The sequence below is a fragment of the Hippopotamus amphibius genome, chromosome 17 (genome assembly GCF_030028045.1).
Source record: "Hippopotamus amphibius kiboko isolate mHipAmp2 chromosome 17, mHipAmp2.hap2, whole genome shotgun sequence".
NCBI lineage: Eukaryota > Metazoa > Chordata > Mammalia > Artiodactyla > Hippopotamidae > Hippopotamus > Hippopotamus amphibius.
This window is the reverse complement of record NC_080202.1, coordinates 26,097,669-26,117,479: the sequence shown is the minus strand read 5'-3', so window position 1 is coordinate 26,117,479 and position 19,811 is coordinate 26,097,669. Positions and strand designations below refer to the sequence as shown.

The following is a 19,811-nucleotide window of genomic DNA, read 5'->3' as shown; positions in this document are numbered from 1 at the left end:
CAACAGAACATCAGTCAGTATAAAAAGTTTTTATGTACAAAAAACGCAATAAAAGATACCAGGCAGCTAGCAGAAAGGACTGGGCACTGCCTTCAGCCTTCATTTACTCCAGAAACAAGCCCCCACCAGGAGGGGGAGGCTACCCTGGGAAGAGGAGGCTGGGCTCCCAGGCCAGGAATGTAAGGTCTCTCTCGTCTGCCTTCTTTCTCGGGCCTTCATGTATAAAGCAGGTGTGGAGCAAGAGGTACTGCTGCTCTCTGCCACTGAGACCATGAGACAGGCCGGAAAGGAGGCTGTGACGAGGACAGAACTAACTCTGGGCTTACACCCAAAACTGGTCTCAAACCAAAAAGCCTTGTCTTGTTGTGATGGTCACTTGCAGTGGCTGACATGAAGACGGGGACCATATGGGGGCGACAGGGTCTTCGGCTTTGTTGCCACACAGCAGCTGAAGACCAGGCAGGATGGCTGGCCCAGGATTCTCAGCTCTTCTGGCCTCAGCAGGTCAGCAGGGTCTCTAATCAGAAAGACGAAGAAGTGGGAGGGCCCAGCCTTAGATATCACTCTAATCCTTGTGCACGGAGGGCCAGGGCTGTAGCAAGCTAGGAGACCACAGTTCCAGAGGGGCTCACGAGGTCCTGGGGAAGGCTTTCTCGGGCCTCCTGCATGCGGCGCCGGGCTCGACGGAAGGCCTCTGTGAGGGAAGCAGACACAGGAGTCAGCTGCCACGGTGTGGGAAAAACGGGGCCCACGTGAATGCCAGGGGGCCAGCTGGAACTGGGTTGGGGGAAGCCTACCCAGCACGTTGTGAATGGAACTTTGCTGGCTGAATCCCTCCAGACGGTCCAACACACTCCGCATCCTCTTCCGGAGGGAACTTGACTCCATGAAGGCCCTGCGGGGGAGCCCGCCACATGGCCACGGTTGCCTTGCAGGCTTCGGGATCAGGAACCCCAATGCAGAGGGCCAGGGCCACTTACCTGGACTGCTGCAGGCAGTGCAGGCGGAAGGTGACACTGCCTGTGGTCTCTGTGCGGAGTCCAAAGCGGCTCAGACGCTCCCCCTGCGGCATCCGGTTAGCGTCAGGTTTCTGTTGGTTTCTAGACCCCAGGCACCACACTGGCCTCACTCCCATTCTTATTCCCATTCTTGGGGAGAACAGTTCTGTTGGGGAAACTTCATCCCAATACCCAGATTCCATCACCCCCCAACTGTAAATCAGGGAACATTCCAACCTCATTTGAGAATCAGCAGTCTTATAAGCTGCCGCCAGCCCTCTGATCCCTGAGGCCTCAGGGATGGGCTGGAAGGAGGACAGGTTAATCTGACAGGGACCAGGGGAAACCTCTACGTGTGCTATTTTCCAGAGCTCTCCTAGGAGAGCAGTGATGTTTGCACCTGGTGCAAGGTGTGGCCGCTGAAGCTACAGGAGGGAGGGGACTGAGCAATGGTGGAGCAATGAACAATTACGGGTCCCTGACAGATTCCACCTGTTCCAGAAGAGACAGGGACCCAAGTTCCCAGCATGAAGCCCCCCAGAGACAACAGTCACCTTGAAGGTTCCTGGTATCCGCACGTAGGAGAGGTCCTCCAGCTCCAGAGAGCCGCCAATGAAAAACCTCCTCAGCTCAGCCACCGGGCCTAGCTCCAGAGGCCTCCATGTGGGGACCGTCAGGGTATGTGAGCCTGTGCAGGAAGAGGAGAATAGGGCCAGGGCCAGAAAGGGCACGTGATCCCTCGCCGACTCCCCGGCAATGACACAGGCCACACCACCACTAAAGCACCTGGTCGGGTGTCAGCCTGACCTCTGGTGAAGGTCATCATGGTGGTTGAGGGTACCCACTTGGAAATCAAACGCATAGAAATTCAGATCTCAGCTCTGCCAGTTACTACCTGGGCACCAGGACAAGTCTCTCAACCTCTCTGAGCCCCATTCTCCCCATCTAGTAAAATGGAAATAATAACAACACCTACACCTCACAGAGTGGTGGGGAGAATTAAATGAGAAGCACTTAGCACACTGCCTGGCACACAACAGAAGCCAGTGGCTATCATTTTGAAAGGAATGCCGACCCACTCACTCAATTCACATCCGCTGAGCTCCCTCAAGGCCGTGAATCAGATCAGAGGGGCCGGGGCAGAGCCAGAGCTGCTCAACTTCCCAGTTAGCTGTCGTTTCATCCAGCTGTCTCTAACGGAGGGGGAAGTATTCCTCAAAAGGGGCAAGGAATCTTGCAGGTTAAGTGTTTCTAATTTCCAATCATCCCTACTTCTCACAGGAAGGGACTGAATCTTCTGAGGTGTTAGTCTTGTTTCTAGGAGCTAGGGCACGTGGGCCACGTGAAGGGCAGGGACAAGAGGTCACCTGGAGTGGCAGGCAGCACCACAGCCCCGTAGCCTTCCACGCGATACCTCTGCCAGAAGTCCAGAGACAGGACCTCGCAGTAGAGCACAGGCCACGCCGGGAGAGCACCTGCAGCAAGGGGGAGAAGCAGCCAGGTCATGGAGGCCTTCACCAGGGGAGGGCCCATCTGAGGAGCCCCGAGGCCGAGGACCTGCCGGGCCACTCACCAGCAGATTCATCCTCGTGGAGGAAGGAGGCCTCAAACGTGAATGGGTAGGAGAAGTAAGCCACATTATCCTAAAAAAGAGGGATGTTAATTTTATACTCAGTGAGATGGGGTGGACAAGGCCTCACTTGGAATTCGTGTTCCCTGTGGCCAGTGACAAGGTCACCACCCCCAAAGGGGAAAGAAAAGCTATCACTCCAGGTAGGAAATAAGAGGCTGAGAGGTGAAGGGATACCCAAACTCAAGCTGCTACCATTCTCAAAAAAAAGCAGAGAGAACCCTTGGACCAGGCAGCCCTGCAGAGCCCACAGCACAGGGCCAGACCCAGCTCTGGAATCTTCCTCAGGCTGTTAGCCTGATAATCTTCAGGCACCTTCCCAGGAACAGTCCTGTTTCCTTCCAGGTGCCCCCTCTCATCGCCATACCATTCCCAGGGACTTGGTGGCACAGGTCTGTGTCACTCCCGAGAGCTGCTGGAATGCTGGGCTTGACCAGTCTGAAAGCCAAAGACCACGTATAGTAAGTCAACCGGGAGGAAGGCAAGCAGTTGAGAAAAAGACAAAGTTCCTTTCTCCATTCACCCACTCATTCAGGCAATCAATCATTCATTTCACAGTTGCTGTGTGTCTACTATGTGCTATGACCAGTCACTGGGGACATCTTGGTGACCAGCTAGAAAAGCTTCCTGTCTCTCATGGGGCTAACATTCTAGCTGGCGGGGTGGGGGGGTGGGGGAGGACAGACAACAAACCAACCAACAAAAGACTACCAGGCAGTGATAAATGCTAAACTAAAAATAAAACAGGGTGAAGGGACGGAGTGGCTTGGAGGCTCATTTAGATGGGGTGGTGAGGGGACACCACTCGGAAGTGACACTTCGGCTGAGACCTAAACTAAAGCAGAACCAGTCATGCAAAGACAGGACACAAAAGATTTAAGAGAAAGGAAATGGTCCTGAAAAGGCTCTGAGGTGGGAATGAACTTGGCCGGTTTAAGAACAGAACGTACAACTGGAATGTTGTAAGGGAGAGATAGACGGGGGCCAGCTTGTTCAGGGAATGGAGTTTGGATTTTGGTCTAAGTGGGAAGGGAAGCTGCTGGGGCTTTAAGTTCAAAAGAGACATAACCAGTTTACATTTTAAAGGCTCGGTTAGGCTGTGGTGTACGTGGCAAATGAAATGTGAGAGGGAGCAAGACAGGAAGCAAGAAGATAAACTAGAAACTTAATGCTTTGGCCTAAGCAAGAGAGGATGGCAGCTTGGTCCAGGGTCCTCGATAGAACAGATGATTCAGGAAATCTTCTGGAGACAGAACTGACAGGAACCGCTGATAGAATGAATGGCGGTAGGGAGCTAGAGAAAGGGAGGAATCAAGGATGTCTCTTAGGTTTCTGGTGTCAGAAACTACGGAGATGACATTGCCATTCTGCTAAGATGGGGAAGACCATGAGGGCAGGTTTAAGGCAAGACGGGGAGTTGAGAATGCTTTTGGTCATGTTAAACAAAACAACAGAGAGGTAAGTCTGGAGTTCAGTGGAGAGGCTAAGGCTCGAGAGAGAAATCTGGGAGTCTGAGACATACAAACAGTACTGAAGCCACAGGATGGATGAGGAAACCTAGAAAGACTGTGGAGAGAGGGCAACAGAAGGCCAGGCCCAGCCTTGGATACTCTAATGGTTGTAGATCAACAAGAGAGGAGGAAACGGCAAGGAGGCCGCTGAGCCACCAATGAGAGAGAAGAGAGGAGCACGGAGCCCAAAGCCAACAGGAGAGTTTCAGTGAGCAAAGTGAGCTGTGGGGAATGCTTCTGGGAGGCCAAGGAGGGTGAAGGCAGAGGAAATCACCACAGGGTTTCACATCTTGCAAGTGATCCATGACCTTGAAAAGAACAATAACAATTTTAATGGGGGAGTGGGGAAGGAAGCCTGACCAAATGCCTCTGGAAAACTGTCAAAATGGGTAAAAAGAGAGACTAATGAATATTACTTACTAGTAGTTGGCAATTCCACAAAGAAGTGGACGTAGAGATTGTCATACTCATAGCCTTGGGCTGAAACTAAGAAAACAGGACACTGCTTCAGCTTATTCTCCTAGCACCCTTAACACCCAACCCAGTCCTGAAGGGCCTACCCACTTGTGGAAGCAAGTCCCTCAGGGGCCAGGAACTCTCTGTGTTTCCAGGAAAGACTCATGCCTGAGTCTCCTGAGCGGACAACCCAAGGCCTCTACTAGGGTGGGGAGGATCACTCGGCAGCTCTGTCTGGCACTTGCCAAGCATCAAGGGAACTCTGTCTGGTAAGACACTTACCTACCTCTCCATTTACAAAGAGTCGGAGGGCACCTGGTACCGTCTGAGGCAGAGAGAAGTGGGGACAGATCAGGAGGTCTGAGGGAAGCCATGCCTCTCCCCCAGCCTGTCCGTAAATCCCCAGAGGACCTGATGCTGGACGTCAGATCCAGGTGTGTGACTAATCAGGCTTCCTCCCCACCTGCCACTTCGCCACAGATCTGTTTCCTTCATTTGTAAAATGTGTAATGTAGGGGGGAAAGCACCTAATTTAAATGGTGGGGAGACCAACAAAGTGTGGGGAATTTACAAGAATGGCCGAGAGAAGCATGCATAGCTGCCCGTTGCCGTACAGCAAGGGCTGGAGACCCCTGCTCCCTCCAGAGGGCTCACGTCAAGACACTAGGCAGTTTCCTTCTAAAATTATTCATGTATCTGTCTTATCTAACTTTTTAACACTGAATATCTATTGCTAATACAATATAAAAATAGTGAAAATTAATTTTTTAGAGAGAGAGAGGGAGACCACCAAGTAACTCTATGCTTGTTTCCAGATCTAGAAATGGAACTCCTGGAATAAGAGAAGACAAAGAACAGGACCACAAGATTATGGATTTAAACTGTTTTGTTTTGTTTTGTTTTAAGAGCCAAACTATTTGACAAACAGAAATGACACCCCTCCCTCTCTATGGGGCATTTAGGAAAAATATCTACATGAAGAGTAAGGAAGACACTTTTCATCTTTATATTTATTTATAAAATTAATTATAAAGTAACACATGAATGCACTACCACTGAAAAAGATTCAAAACTACCTAAATTTAGAGAATAACAGGTAAACATTCCTGACATATCCCTCTCACCACCCAATAGCCATCTACCGTCTCCCAATCCCAGCCCCTCCCCAGAGAAAGCCACCCATAGGGTGTGTGCCCTTTGAGACCTTTTCCTGTGCATTAATGGTTCTACATCAATATGCAATGTTTCAAAAACATAACAAGGACGATACTCTGTATGTTATTTTTTACTTTTTTTACACTGAAGAGTATGTCTTTAGGACCTTGAAGAGAGGACTGTCACTCAGCTACAGTCAGGATGCTCTGGCTACAGAAAACCAGCTTTTGGAGCTGCAGGAGACCCAGCTACTCACCATCTCAAAGTCAGTGCCCACGAGGCTGCTGAGATACTCCTTGTGCCGGCCGTAGAGCTGAGGAAACAAACCACACCAAAACTCAAGATGCGACCCAGCCAGACCAGGGTTCAGATCTGAATGGGAGGGAGAAAAGCAGCAGGAACGGAAAACGCCACAGACGGCTGGAGGCCTGAGCACCCCAGCCACTGACTGACACCTGACAGTGGAGTCCACTGGTCTGGTACCAACCTGGCTCTCGCACTTACGTGACCTTGGGCAGACCGCTTAGCTTCTCGATCTCTGTTTCCTCATTTATAAAATGGATAAAATGGTAATAATAAAAGTATTCACCTCAAAGGGCCGTGGTACAGTCTAGATGAAATAAAGTATGTGAAGGGCCTAGCACAGAGCATGGTAAATGCTCAAATAAATGGTCATTATAATTATGATCTTACAATAGGATCAAAACTTTATATCTGATATGTCAGCAGTGCTTCCCAAGTCAGGAGAGGCCAATACGAGCAAGACCTCGCAACTGCTGACCCAGCCTCAGCTCCCAGCTCTCTGTTCTCGGAATGAACCAGTGCTTACATCCTTGAACACACGCTGCTCCCGCTCCTCTTCCTCAGGCTGTGCAAGGGAGGACACGTTTTCGATCGTATACTTCCACAGCTCCTGCTTCTCCCCCTCTGTCTCGATTCTGTAAGGTCAAAGCCACAAAGGGACTAACTTAGAAAGCAGGTGATGGGGCCCTCCAGACCCAGCCCAGGGATGAGCCGACTTACGGTTCTGTTATTCTAAGACGTAAGGTGAGGAACAGTCAGCCCACAGGAAGAGACCTGGCTAGTTCCTCTCTCCCTGTTTTGATTAGTCCCTACATGCAGCAGCACAGAGAACTGTTTTCACTTAACTACACTGCTGAAGTTATCATTTTCAAAGTAGTGCAGATGCATATTTTCTGAGAACACAATACCCAGTGTCCTAAGATTCTATGACCTGGGACAGAATATGAACCATTGGCTGGGAATTTAAAAGTTAGAACAGATGAAGGGCTTTCAGAGAATCTCCTCAACTTGGGGCAAGAAGTGAAGCCGAGGAAAGGAATGCCAGTCTCTGCCGTCCCTTTCTTCTTCGTCTCACCTGTAGGGTCCTTTGGAGCCAGTGAAGTCCGGTCTTACTGTGATCACACCATTGCTGTCCACCTTCAGCGTACAGAGGACATGTTCATACTTCTTATAGCCAAGCCTAGAAACCAGGGAATTCACACCAGGGTTCAAGATTGCTGCCCCACCTCCAGGGAAAGAGGAAGAGGTATTCAGTCAACATCAGGGCAGAGGACAGAGGCTGGAGTGAGGATTGTCACAGAAAAATACTTTCTTCCAAAGGAAAAGAAGAAGGAAAACTCCCTCCCTCCCATACATCTGGGATGACTACAACAGGGGGTGATGGTTAGTGACAGGAGAAGAGGATGAAGGCCTGCGCTGGGCAGTGAGAAGCTTCACTCACTTTCCATAGGGCCCCAGGTCTGCCATGATGTACATTGTCTGAAGAGGGGTGTTGATGACATGGTTGTTCCTGATGAACTCTTCTGAGGGTTCCCAGGTGACGACTCGTGACTTGAGGATGCCACCCTCCCTGGGAGACACCACAGGAAGTGTCACTTCCCTGGCACTCCCCAAAGAGCCTGAAGGAGGCGGGCAGGGGAACACGCTCAGGTGGAGGCCCGCTGCAGAATGGGACACTCGAGTTCGGTGGGCATCCCGAGAACACAGGCATGGACAAACCACAGAGGCACCTGCGGCTCCATATACACTTGTACTCACATCCCGCGCCTGTCCTGCCGTCGCCGCCTGACATTTGCCATTCGCTCGACCAAGAACGATGGCATTTCGCTGGCTGCAGTGGTCATTTTCTGACAGTGCTGGGAAAACAGAGCAGCCCAGTGTAAGCCATTTGATCAGGGCCATGTGGGACCAAGCACCTGGAGGGAAGTCTTCCTTCTGAAACCTCACACAGGATCTGAACCTAAGAGTACAGCCACCTCACAGTCACACAGGCCAATGGAGGGCACAGTGGCACAAACAGCCCAAAGAAGAGCTCAACCAAGCCTTGGTTTGCCTGAAGGTTGTATCAGCACATTATCCTTGAGAAATGAGTTTATTTATGTTAATCTTAAAATGAGTTGGCAATCTCTAAGCACATACCAACAAAAAGTTGGATAAGTCTGCCTGGTAGACGTTGACATCACTAGGTGGTTGGAAGATGCCAAGTATAAGTATTCTGTGGAAAACCCTCCCACGGTAACTGAACACTAGCTGTAATTTTCTTTTCTTTACCAAAACAGACAAACCAAATTTTATGTGCTACAAACCCACAGCTTTCCTGATATAAGCATCAACTTTTCAAAAACATTCACTTAACACCTGCCTCTTAGCAGAAATCTACAAAGTCATAGACAAAAATCAGAAAATATAGGCATTCCCCTCCCTCAAGTAGTTTAAAATCTCACGGAGAAGATAGGATATGCAAAAGAAAATGGTACACAAGTCCATGCGGGTGCGCTGCCACAGGTGAATTGAGGATATAAGCCATTCCCAATGCACTGCTGAAATCGTCTTCAAACCCATATATTCAGTTTTGGCTGAATCCATGATGAATTTTATCCAGATGGTTCTAGACTCCATCCACCTGTCTTATCGTATGATGCAGGGAGGAAGTCAAACCCACTGGTTGCTTCTCCAGGTTTGGAGTCTGCAAGCCTATCATGAGAGACACTGCCGGTTCCCCCAGGCCTTCCAGCAGGTGGAGCAGGGAGCAGCAGCCACACCACCTACTCCAGCTCGGCTGCCAGAAGCTCTGTATCCCCTGAACAGACTTATGAGTTAACACACAGCGAGGCCAGAAAGCTAGGGGAGGCAAAGGTGAAGAGAGCAGAGTTCTGGGAAGATGGTGAAGTAGGACGTGTGTTCACTCCCTCTTGCAAGAGCACTGGAATCACAACTAATTGCTGAACAATCATCGACAGGAAGACACTGGAACTCACCAAAAAAGACACCCTACATCCAGAGACAAAGGAGAAGCCACAATGAGATGGCAGGAGGGGCACAATCGTGATAAAATCAAATCCCATAACTGCTGGGTGGGCGACTCACAAACTGGAGAACAGTTATACCACAGAAGTCCACCCACTGGAGTGAGGGTTCTGAGTCCCACGTCAGGCTTCCCAACCTGCAGGTCTGGCAATGGGACTAGGAATCTCCAGAGAATCAGATTTTGAAGGCCAGAAGGATTTGGCTGCAGGACTTCCACAGGACTAGGGGAAACAGTGACTCCACTTCTGGAGGGCACACAAATAGTCATGTGCACACCAGGACCCAAGGGGAAGAAGCAGTGACCCCACAGGAGCTTGAACCAGACCTACCTGTGAGTGTTGGAGGGTCGCCTGCAGAGGTAGGGGCAGTGTTGGCTCACCATGGGGACAGGGATGCTGGTGGTGCAGGTTCTGGGAAGTGCTCATTGGCGCAAGCCCTCCTGGAGTCCACCATTAGCCCCGCCAAAGAGCCTGTAAATTCCAGTGCTGGGCTGCCTCAGGCCAAACAACTAACAAGCAACACCCAGCCCTACCCACCACCAGTCCCTCCCATCAGGAAGCTTGCACAAGCCTCTTAGATAGCCTCATCCACCAGAGGGCAGACAGCAATATCAAGAACAACTATAATCCTGCAGCCTGTGGAACAAAAACCACAGCCACAGAAAGACAGAGAAAATGAAAAAGCAGAGGACTTTGTACCAGATGAAGGAACAGGATAAAACCCCAGAAAAATATCTAAATTAAGTGGAGACAGGCAACAGTCCAGAAAAAGAATTCAGAATAATGATAGCGAAGATGATCCAGGACTTCAAAAAAAGACTGGATGCAAAGATCAAAAAGATGCAAGAAAAATTTAGCAAAGACCTAGAATAATTAAAGAGCAAACAAACAGAGATAAGCAATACAATAACTGAAATGAAAAATACACTAGAAGAACCAACAGCAGAATAACTGAGGCAGAAGAACTGATACATGACCTGGAAGACAGAATGGTGGAAATTACTGACATGGAAAAGAACAAAGAAAAAAGAATGAAAAGAAATGAAGACAGACTAAGAGACCTCTGCAACAACATTAAACGCACCAACATTAGCATTATAGTGGTTCCAGAAGGAGAAGAGAGAGAGAAAGGACCTGAGAAAATATTTGAAGATATTATAGTCGAAAAATTCCCTAACATGGGAAAGGAAACAGCCATCCAAGTCCAGGAAGTGCAGAGAGTCCCAGGCAGGATAAACCCAAGGAGAAATACGCCAAGACACATAGTAGTCAAACTGACAAAAAATTAAAGACAAAGAAAAATTATTAAAAGCAACAAAGGAAAAACGACAAATAACATACAAGGGAACAGCTGATTTCTCAGCAGAAACTCTGCAAGCCAGAAGAGAGTGGCATGATATATTTAAGTGATGAAAGGGAAGGACCTACAGCTAAGAATACTCTAACTAGTAAGGATGTCATTCAGATTCAATGGAGAAATCAAAAGCTTTACAGAGAAGCAAAAGCTAAGAGAATTCAGCACCAGCTAACCAGCCCTACAATAAATGCTAAAGGAACTTCTCTAAGTTGGAAACACAAGAGAAGAAAAGGACCTACAAAAAAAAACCCCCCAAAATTAAGAAAATGGTAATAGGAACATACATGTCAATAATTACCTCGAATGTAAATGGACCAAAAGACACAGACTGGCTGAACAGATACAAAAACAAGATCCATCTATATGCTGTCTATAAGAGATCCATTTCAGACCTAAGGACACAAAGAGACAGAAAGTGAGGGGATGGAAAAAGATATTCCATGAAAATAGAAAACAAAAGAAAGCTGGAGTAGGACTTCCTAGGTGGTGCAGTGGTTAAGAATACACCTGCCAATGCAGGGGACACGGGTTCAAGTCCTGCTCCAGGAAGATCCCACGTGCCACGGAGCAACTAAGCCTGTGTACCACAACTATTAAGTCTGCATGTTAGAGCCCATAAGCCACAACTATTGAGCCCATGTGCCGCAACTACTGAAGCCTACGCACCTAGAGCCCGTGCTCCACAACAAGAGAAGCCACCACAATGTGAAGCCCGTGCACCACAATGAAGAGTAGCCACCACTCAACGCAACCAGAGAAAGCCCATGCACAGCAACAAAGACCCAATGCAGCCAATAAACAAATTAAATAAACAAATAAATTTATTAAAAAAAGAAAAAAGAAACCTGGAATAGCAATACTCATATCAGATAAAATGGACTTTAAAATAAAAAATGTTGCAAGAGACAAGAAAGGACACTACACAGTGATCAAGGGATCAATCCAAGAAGAAGAGATAACAATTATAAATACACATGCACCCAATGCAGAAGCACCTCAATACATAAGGCAAATGCTAACAACTATAAAAGAGGAAATCAACAGTAACACAATAACAGTAGTGGACTTTAACACCCCACTTACACCAATGGACAGATCAACCAGACAGAAAATTAATAAGGAAACACAAGCTTTAAATGACACAATAAACCATAGATTTAACTGACATTTATAGCACATTCCATCCAAAAACAGCAGATTACACTTTCTTCTCAAGTGCACATGGAATGTTCTCCAGGACAGATCACATCTTGGGTCACAAATCAAGCCTTGGTAAATTTAAGAAAATTGAAATCATATCAAGCATCTTTTCTGACCACAATGCTATGAGATTAGAAATCAATTACAGGGAAAAAAACTGTAAAAAACATAAACACATGGAGGCTAAACAACATGCTACTAAATAATCAAGAGATCACTGAAGAAATCAAAGAGGAAACTAAAAAACACCTAGAGACAAATGACAACGAACATACAATGATCCAAAATCTGTGGGATGCAGCAAAAGCAGTTCTAAGAGGGAAGTTTATAGCAATACAATCCTACCTCAAGAAACAAGAAAAATCCCAAATAAACAATTTAAACTTACACCTAAAGAAACTAGAGAAAGAAGAGCAAACAAAACCCAAAGTTAGTAGAAGGAAAGAAATCATAAAGATCAGAGCAGAAATAAATGAAATAGAAACAAAGAAAACAATAGCAAAAATCAATAAAACAAAAAGCTGGTTCTTTGAGAAGATAAACAAAATTGATAAACCTTTAGCAAGACTCATCAAGAAAAAGAGGGAGAGGACTCAAATCAATAAAATTAGAAATGAAACAGGAGAAGTTACAATGGACACCACAGAAATAAAGGCATCATAAGAGACTATTACAAGCAACTACATGCCAATAAAATGGACAACCTGGAAGAAATAGACAAATTCATAGAAAGATATAACCTTCCAAGATGGAATCAGGAAGAAATAGAAAATATGAACAGACCAATCACAAGTAATGAAATTGAAACTGTGATTAAAAATCTTCCAACAAACAAAAGTCCAGGACCAGATGCCTTCACAGGTGAAATCTATCAAACAGTTAGAGAAGAGCTAACACCCATCCTTCTCAAACTCTTCCAAAAAATTGCAGAGGAAGGACTCCCAACCTCATTCTACAAGGCCACCATCACCCTGATACCAAAACCAGACAAAGATACTACAAAAAAAGAAAATTACAGACTAATACCACTGATGAATATAGATGCAAAAATCCTCAACAAAATACTAGCCAACAGAATCCAACAACACATTAAAAGGATCATACACCATGATCAAGTGGAATTTATCCTAGGGATGCAAGGATTCTTCAATATATGCAAATCAATCAATGTGATATACCATATTGACAAACTGAAGGATGAAAACCATATAATCATCTCAATAGATGCAGAAAAAGCTTTTGACAAAATTCAACACCCATTTATGATGAAAACTCTCCAAAAGGGAACCCTCCTGCACTGTCGGTGGGAATGTAAATTGATACAGCCACTATGGAAAACAGTTTGGAGGTTCCTTAAAAAAGTAAAAATAGAACTACCATATAACTCAGCAATCCCACTCCTGGGCATGTACCCTGAGAAAACCATAATCGAAAAAGAAACATCTACCACAATGTTCATTTCAGCACTATTTACAATAGCCAGGACATGGAAGCTACCTAAATGTCTATCAACAGATGAATGGACAAAGAAGATGTGGCACATATACACAATGGAATATTTGCCATAAAAAGAAATGAAATTGAGTTATTTGTAGTGAGGTGGATGGACCTAGAGTCTGTCATACAGAGCAAAGTAAGTCAAAAAGGGAAAAACAAATACCATGTGCTAACTCATATATATGAAATCTAACAAAATGGTACTGATGAACCCAGTGATAGGGCAAGAATAAAGATATAGATGTAGAGAGCAGACTTGAGGCCATGGAGTGGGGGGTGAAGGGGAAGCTGGGATGAAGTGAGAGAGTAGCACTGACATATATACACTACCAAGTGTAACACAGATACCTAATGGGAAGCTGCTGCATAAAACAGGGAGATCAACTCAATGATGGGTGATGACTTAGAAAGGTGGGATAGAAAGCATGGGAAGGAGTTGTGGGAGGGAGGGGATATGGGGAATATATGTATAAATACAGCTAATTCACTTTGTTGTACAGCAAAAACTGGCACAACAGTGTAAAGCAGTTATATTCCAATAAAGAGCTTAAAAAAAAACAAATACAAAAATAAAGCCACAATGAGGTATCACCTCACACCAGTCAGAATGGCCATCATCAAAAAGTCTAGAAACAATAAATGCTGGAGAGGGTGTGGAGAAAAGGGAACTCTCCTGCACTGTTGGTGGGAATGTAAATCGATACAGCCACTATGGAAAACAGTTTGGAGGTTCCTTGAAAAACTAAAATTAGAACTACCATATGATCCAGTAACCCCACTACTGGGCATATACCCAGAGAAAACCATAATCCCAAAAGAAACATGTACCATAATGTTCACTGCAGCACTATTTACAATAGCCAGGACATGGAAGCAATCTAAATGCCCACCAATAGATGAATGGATAAAGAAAATGTGGCATATATATACAATGGAATATTACTCAGCCATAAAAAGGAATGAAATGGAGCTAAATGTAATGAGGTGGATAGACCTAGAGTCTGTCATACAGAGTGAAGTAAGCCAGAAAGAGAAAAACAAATACTGTATGCTAACTCATATATATGGAATCTAAAAAAAAAAAAAAAAAAAAAGGTGCTGATGAACCCAGTGACAGGGCAAGAATAAGGATGCAGATGCAGAGAATGGACTGGTGGACACAAGGATGGGGGAGCGGCAGGCGAAGGGGAAGCTGAGACGAAGTGAGAGAGTAGCATAGAGGTATGTACACTACCAACTGTAAAACAGATAGCTAGTGGGAAGTTGCTGTATAAGAAAGGGAGATCAACTTGATGATGGGTGATGCCTTAGAGGGCCAGGACAGGGAGAGTGGGAGGGAGTCACCGGAGGGAGGGGATATGGGGATATATGTATAAATACAGCTGATTCACTTTGGTGTACCTCAAAAGCTGGTACAAGAGTGTAAGGCAATTATTTTCCAACAAAGAGCTTAAAAAAAGAAAAAGAAAAAAAGAAATCAAAGATGACACAAACAGATGGAGAGATATACCATGTTCTTGGGGATTGGAAGAATCAACATTGTGAAAATGACTATACTACCCAAAGCAATCTACAGATTCAATGCAATCCCTATCAAATTACCAATGGCATTTTTCACAGAACTAGAACAAAAAATCCTAAAATTTATATGGAGACACAAAAGACCCCAAATAGCCAAAGCAATTTGAGGAAAAAAAACAGAGCTGGAGGAAGCAGACTCCCTGACTTCAGACTATACTACAAAGCTATAGTACTCAAGACAACGTGGTACTGGCACAAAAACAGAAATATAGATCTATGGAACAGGATAGAAAGCCCAGAGATAAACTATGGTCAACTAATCTATGACAAAGGAGGCAAGGCTATATAATGGAAAAAAGGCAGCCTTTTCAATAAGTGGTGCTGGGAAAACTGGACAGCTACATGGAAAAGAATGAAATGAGAACACTCCCTAACACCATACACAAAAACAAACTCAAAATGGATTAAAGACCTAAATGTACAGCCAGACATTATAATACTCCCAGAGGAAAACACAGGAAGAATACCCTTTGCATTAATCACAGCAAGATCTTTCTTGACACACCTCTTAAGAGTAATGGAAATAAAAACAAAAATAAACAAGTGGGACCTAATGAAACTTAAAAGCTTTTGCATAGCAAAGGAAACTACAAACAAGACAAAAAGACAACCCTCAGAATGGGAGATAATATTTGCAAACGAATCGAGAGGATTAATCTCCAAAATATACAAACAGTTCACGCAGCTCAGTATCAAAAAACAAACAACCCAATCAAAAAATGGGCAGAAGACCTAAATAGGCATTTCTCCAAAGAAGACATACAGATGGCCAAGAGGCACATGAAAAGCTGCTCAACATCACTAATTATTAGAGAAATGCAAATCAAAACTACAATGAGGTATCACCTCACACCGGTTAGAATGGGCATCAACAGAAAATCTACAAACAATAAATGCTGGAGAGGGTGTGGAGAAAGGGAACACTCTTGCACTGTTGGTGGGAATGTAAATTGATACAGCCACTATGGAGAACAGTATGGAGGTTCCTTAAAAAACTAAAAATGGAATTACCATATGACCCAGCATCCCACTACTGGGCATATACCCACAGAAAACCATAATTCAAAAAGACACATGTACCCCAATGTTCACTGCAGCACAATTTACAATAGCTAGGACATGGAAACAACCTAAATGCCCATCAACAGATGAATGGATAAAGAAGATGTGGTACATATATACAATGGAATATTACTCAGCCATAAAAAGGAATGAAATTGGGACATTTATAGAGACAAGGATGGACCTAGAGACTGTCATACAGAGTGAAGTAGGTCAGAGAAAAACAAATATCATATATTAACACATATATGCAGAATCTAGAAAAATGGTACCGATCAACTGGTTTGCAAGGCAGAAATAAGACACAGATGTAGAGAACAAACATATGATACCAACAGAGAAAGCAGATGGTGGCGGGGGTTGGGGTGGGATGAATTGGGAGATTGGGATTGCCATATTGAACTACTAATAAGAAAAAAAAATCAAATTGTACACTTTAAATACATGCAGTTTATTGTACGTCAAAAAAATGTAAAAAAAAAAAAAAAAAAAAAAGGTGATGGAAGCTATGCAGCTTGGGAAAGAACAATACCTCCTCCAAATTGGTGTATCTATCAGAGTCAGTGTAGGTAAAGATTCGCCGGTTCTTCCTGCCATCTGAATCCTCCAGCTTCAGAATCTCTTGACGGTACTGGTGATCCAAAGGGCTCTGACAGGCTGCTTCATTTTGGTACAGATCTACTTCAAACTCGGGTCACAAGGAAACACAGTTCTACTGAGAATATGTCAGATTTTGTTCCTATAACTGTTTGGTCAAATTAGTTCTATAGAGCTGATTCAATCTGACAAGGTCTCATAGCCAACTGTCATTTATCTAAACTAACATAGGACAGGAGAGACAACGAACGTTAGAGCTAAAAGGAACCACAGTGATAGTCTAATTCAATTCTGCTGTTACAGAATTGATGTATCAAAACAGTAATTCTGCCGTTTTGGTTTGTGGCCCTGAGATGAAAAGTGTTTTACTCAGGATTATAAAACTGGGCAGTGGCAGGCAGTACGTTACATTGACCCCATAAACACAACAGAGGAAAGTATCAACTGTTATAACTTTTCTGGAAATCAGTTTAGCAATATGTATCAAGAATCTTTTCCTGGGACCAGTCAGGTGGAGGTGAACCAGGGGGAGGCAGACTGAGCAGACAGGGGACACTGACTTACCTGGCTGAAGAGCTTCTCTTGCCACCCAATCACGACCTCCTCTTCTTCATCTACCTCCGGGCGGTGTCCACCTCCAAAGACAGCAGAGTGAGTCAAATGTTTGAGCCAAACTAGCACCATTTCTTGCTCTGTGGTTGGTTATAACCACAGTCCCTGCTCTTATATTTGCCACAAAACCAGTTGGAGTTCACTGATCTATGAAGCACTCACTCTAGACTCACTCTATAGAGGCTGTGGATATGTGTAGAAGCCAAGGTTAGGACCCACAAAGTCTTATCACTACTCTAATTTGAATAAAAGAAAGTCATGTCTTCCAGGAATTATTTAATCTAATTCAGGGTCAAGAGCTGAAATTTATTAAAATATAGGCTGAAAAGCTCTTCCTCAACCCCAATTATCTACATTTGCTAGACAGGAACTGTGGCATTTTTATCTTCACTATTCCTGAAGCCATATATCTAGAATTACACAAACTGTAACCTTAAGAGACCAAGTATCAGGAGAGAAAAGGAAAGACATATAACTGATTTTTTTTTTTAGAGAACCAAATCTAATACGTACACTCCTAGTTGAGTATGCCTTTTTCAAAGACACATGCTTCACAACATGCCAGCTCACACTCTTGCCCAGGAATATTTTTGAACAGAAACAACAAAAGCAGAGAGACCAGTGACCTAACACAAACACACTGTCCTCTCTTCCTTGCTTTTCTGGCTTCCCAGATAAGGAAAACTGCTAGAACACAGATGATGTTAACACGTACATTTCCCAAGCAGACCCCAATTTTAAAGTTGTTTTTAAAAAATGTTTATATTGTTTCAAGCTTCTGAAAGCAGTTTTTTCTCTTAGGGGCAAAAAAAAAAATGCCACAAATGGTATTTAGGTTGACAGGCAAATTTATAAAATATCTAAAGTATGGTATTTGCTATTTCACTACATTTGACCACAATTCAGATCAGCATCTTTATGGCAGGAATCATGTCTTACTCAATTTTTACACAACATAACGTAGTAGTTAAAACTGCCTGGGATCAAATCCTGGCTTCAACATTTACCAGCCCTGTGGTATTGGACAAGAAACCCAATTTCTCTATACCTTTTCTCAACTATAGACCTGGGTCCACTCTGTCTTAAGAGGTAACCTCCGCCCTAGGCCCTCCCCCAGATCCCCAAGCGGCCCCATCACCACCATACACCCACTGGCAGTTGGGTGAGGTCTAAAAGTAGCCAAGTCTATGAGGTCCTTCCCGGGCTGGGCAGCAGGCTGGTAATGGAGGTAGTTGCTAGACGTGATTCTTTGCAGGTGGACTCTGCCACGAAAAGAGCAGCTCAAAATACTCGTTACAAACACTCAACCAGGAGATAAACACGGAGCAAAGATGGGGAAACAAAACACAAAAGAGGGTACGGCAAACAAAAGATGTGGCGGGGTGCAGGCGACAGAGGGGAGGTGAGTGGGGCACGGGGCCCTAAGGAGAAGGGGGTGGGAGAGTGTCTTGGAGACATGGGGCCCCGAGAAACGGGAGGGGCAGGGTGCTGAGAGGGTGAGTCTGGAAGCTGTGAGTGAAAAGGGTTCCGGGTAGTGAGGGAGACGCGGGGAGACGAGGCGACAGCGGTCAGGACTGCAAACGGAATTGGGGGCCCCAGCAAACAAGAAGTGACGTTCAGGCTCCAATTATCTGACAGCATAAAAGCAAGAGGCTCTGGGGTGATGCGGCTACCGGAGACGGAGGTTGCGCACGGGGTCGCGGGAGCGATACACGGCCTCTCCGGTGTCAGTGCTCCAGGCTGCCTCCGCCATGACAGCTGCACCGCGCGCGACTGCGCCGGAAAGCGCGCCGCCCCCGTTCCCCTGGCAACGGAGACGCTAGGTTAGGGAGGCGGGAACCCGGTACCCTACGCGGCGCGGCAGGACCCCGCCCATGGCAGGCCCAAGCCCGGCCTGTGCTACTGCGCTTTCTGGCTTGGGTTCTGCAGGGTCGCAGACCATCTTGTGTGCGAACAAAGCTCGCTCACACCCAAGGCCAGACTTGATGCACTTTACAAATGAGGAAGATAAAGCAGCGCTATCGGCCCCTTTTATATAGACTCAGACAGAAATGGTGATGGGCACCAAACCCATGTCCTGAGTTTTCAACTATTGCTTTTTCCAGCACACCACGTAGCATTCCACTGAATCCTGGGAAACTTTGGCCTCAAAATTGGTGGACAGGACTCACAGAATGCATCCATTCTTCCCAAAGGAGTCAGGGGAGGTGATAACAGTTACTCGGACATGAAAATATATTCTTGGAAGAAGACAAAAAGTGTCAGAAGATTTATTAACCCTGTGTTGGCATTCACTGAACCAGAGAAAGAAGAAACAAGGAAGCTAACAGTAAGGGAGGAAAAGATATCATTACTGTACTGTTTTTTCTCTTGCGTGTGTTATTTCTGGATTTTTACGCCACCTTGGATACCAAACTGGCCTTGGGAAAAGTCAACAAAATGCCATTATGAAGACATACTTCAGTGGACTGGCAAAGGCAGGACACATCACAATAACCTTGAGTCTAGCTTCCTGACACCTTGGGGATGTCAACAGTTATCAGCCTTTGGCTGCTCCCCCAACAGAGTAGGCAATTGTCCCCTGAACTCAAGAATCTCATGCCAGTTTGATTATATGGCTTTGGGAGCCCTAAGCAACCAAGCTGCTGCTGTGTAACACAAAGGACTCACAGTAACAATAGCCCTATTTATTTAAGATCTAATACAGCCTGGGTGCTTTGTTTGTATTGTCCCTAATCCTCTTAGAAACCCCTTAGGTAGGTATCTGTTATTGTCATCTAATCAGTGAAGTTATTGAAGGCCAGAGCTTAAAGGTTGAACTCTAGT

General features: G+C 45.3%; 1 protein-coding gene across 8 annotated transcripts; it reads right to left on the bottom strand.

Moving 5' to 3' along the window:
- Positions 1-19: 19 nt before the first annotated feature.
- MKS1 (MKS transition zone complex subunit 1) lies at positions 20-18,753 on the bottom strand. Of its 8 annotated transcripts, XM_057715908.1 has the most exons (18): positions 18,659-18,753; positions 18,138-18,247; positions 16,938-17,008; positions 16,309-16,464; positions 7,812-7,909; positions 7,495-7,623; positions 7,129-7,233; positions 6,580-6,688; positions 6,007-6,063; positions 4,878-4,920; positions 4,560-4,625; positions 2,996-3,066; positions 2,572-2,641; positions 2,366-2,473; positions 1,553-1,686; positions 981-1,063; positions 798-895; positions 20-694 (listed from the first exon to the last, which is right to left on the bottom strand). In XM_057715908.1, the coding sequence occupies exons 1-18, from the start codon at positions 18,736-18,738 to the stop codon at positions 603-605; spliced, it is 1,680 nt and encodes a 559-aa protein (XP_057571891.1). In that variant the 5' UTR covers positions 18,739-18,753; the 3' UTR covers positions 20-602. The 8 variants fall into 8 exon arrangements, 3 of the variants coding, with proteins under 3 accessions (XP_057571891.1, XP_057571892.1, XP_057571894.1); XM_057715909.1 differs by lacking the exon at positions 18,138-18,247 and having other exon boundaries at positions 18,659-18,742; XM_057715911.1 differs by lacking the exon at positions 981-1,063 and having other exon boundaries at positions 18,659-18,740.
- Positions 18,754-19,811: the final 1,058 nt, after the last annotated feature.

Coding starts and splice junctions, on each gene's coding strand:
- MKS1 (XM_057715911.1), bottom strand. CDS start 18,738: ATGGCGGAGGCAGCCTGGAGCACTGACACCGGAGAGGCCGTGTATCGC. Junction 7,910..16,308: donor GATACACCAATTTGGAGGAG/GTATTGTTCTTT, acceptor CTGTTTTCCCAG/CACTGTCAGAAAATGACCAC. Junction 1,687..2,365: donor GGTGCTGCCTGCCACTCCAG/GTGACCTCTTGT, acceptor CTTCCTGCACAG/GCTCACATACCCTGACGGTC.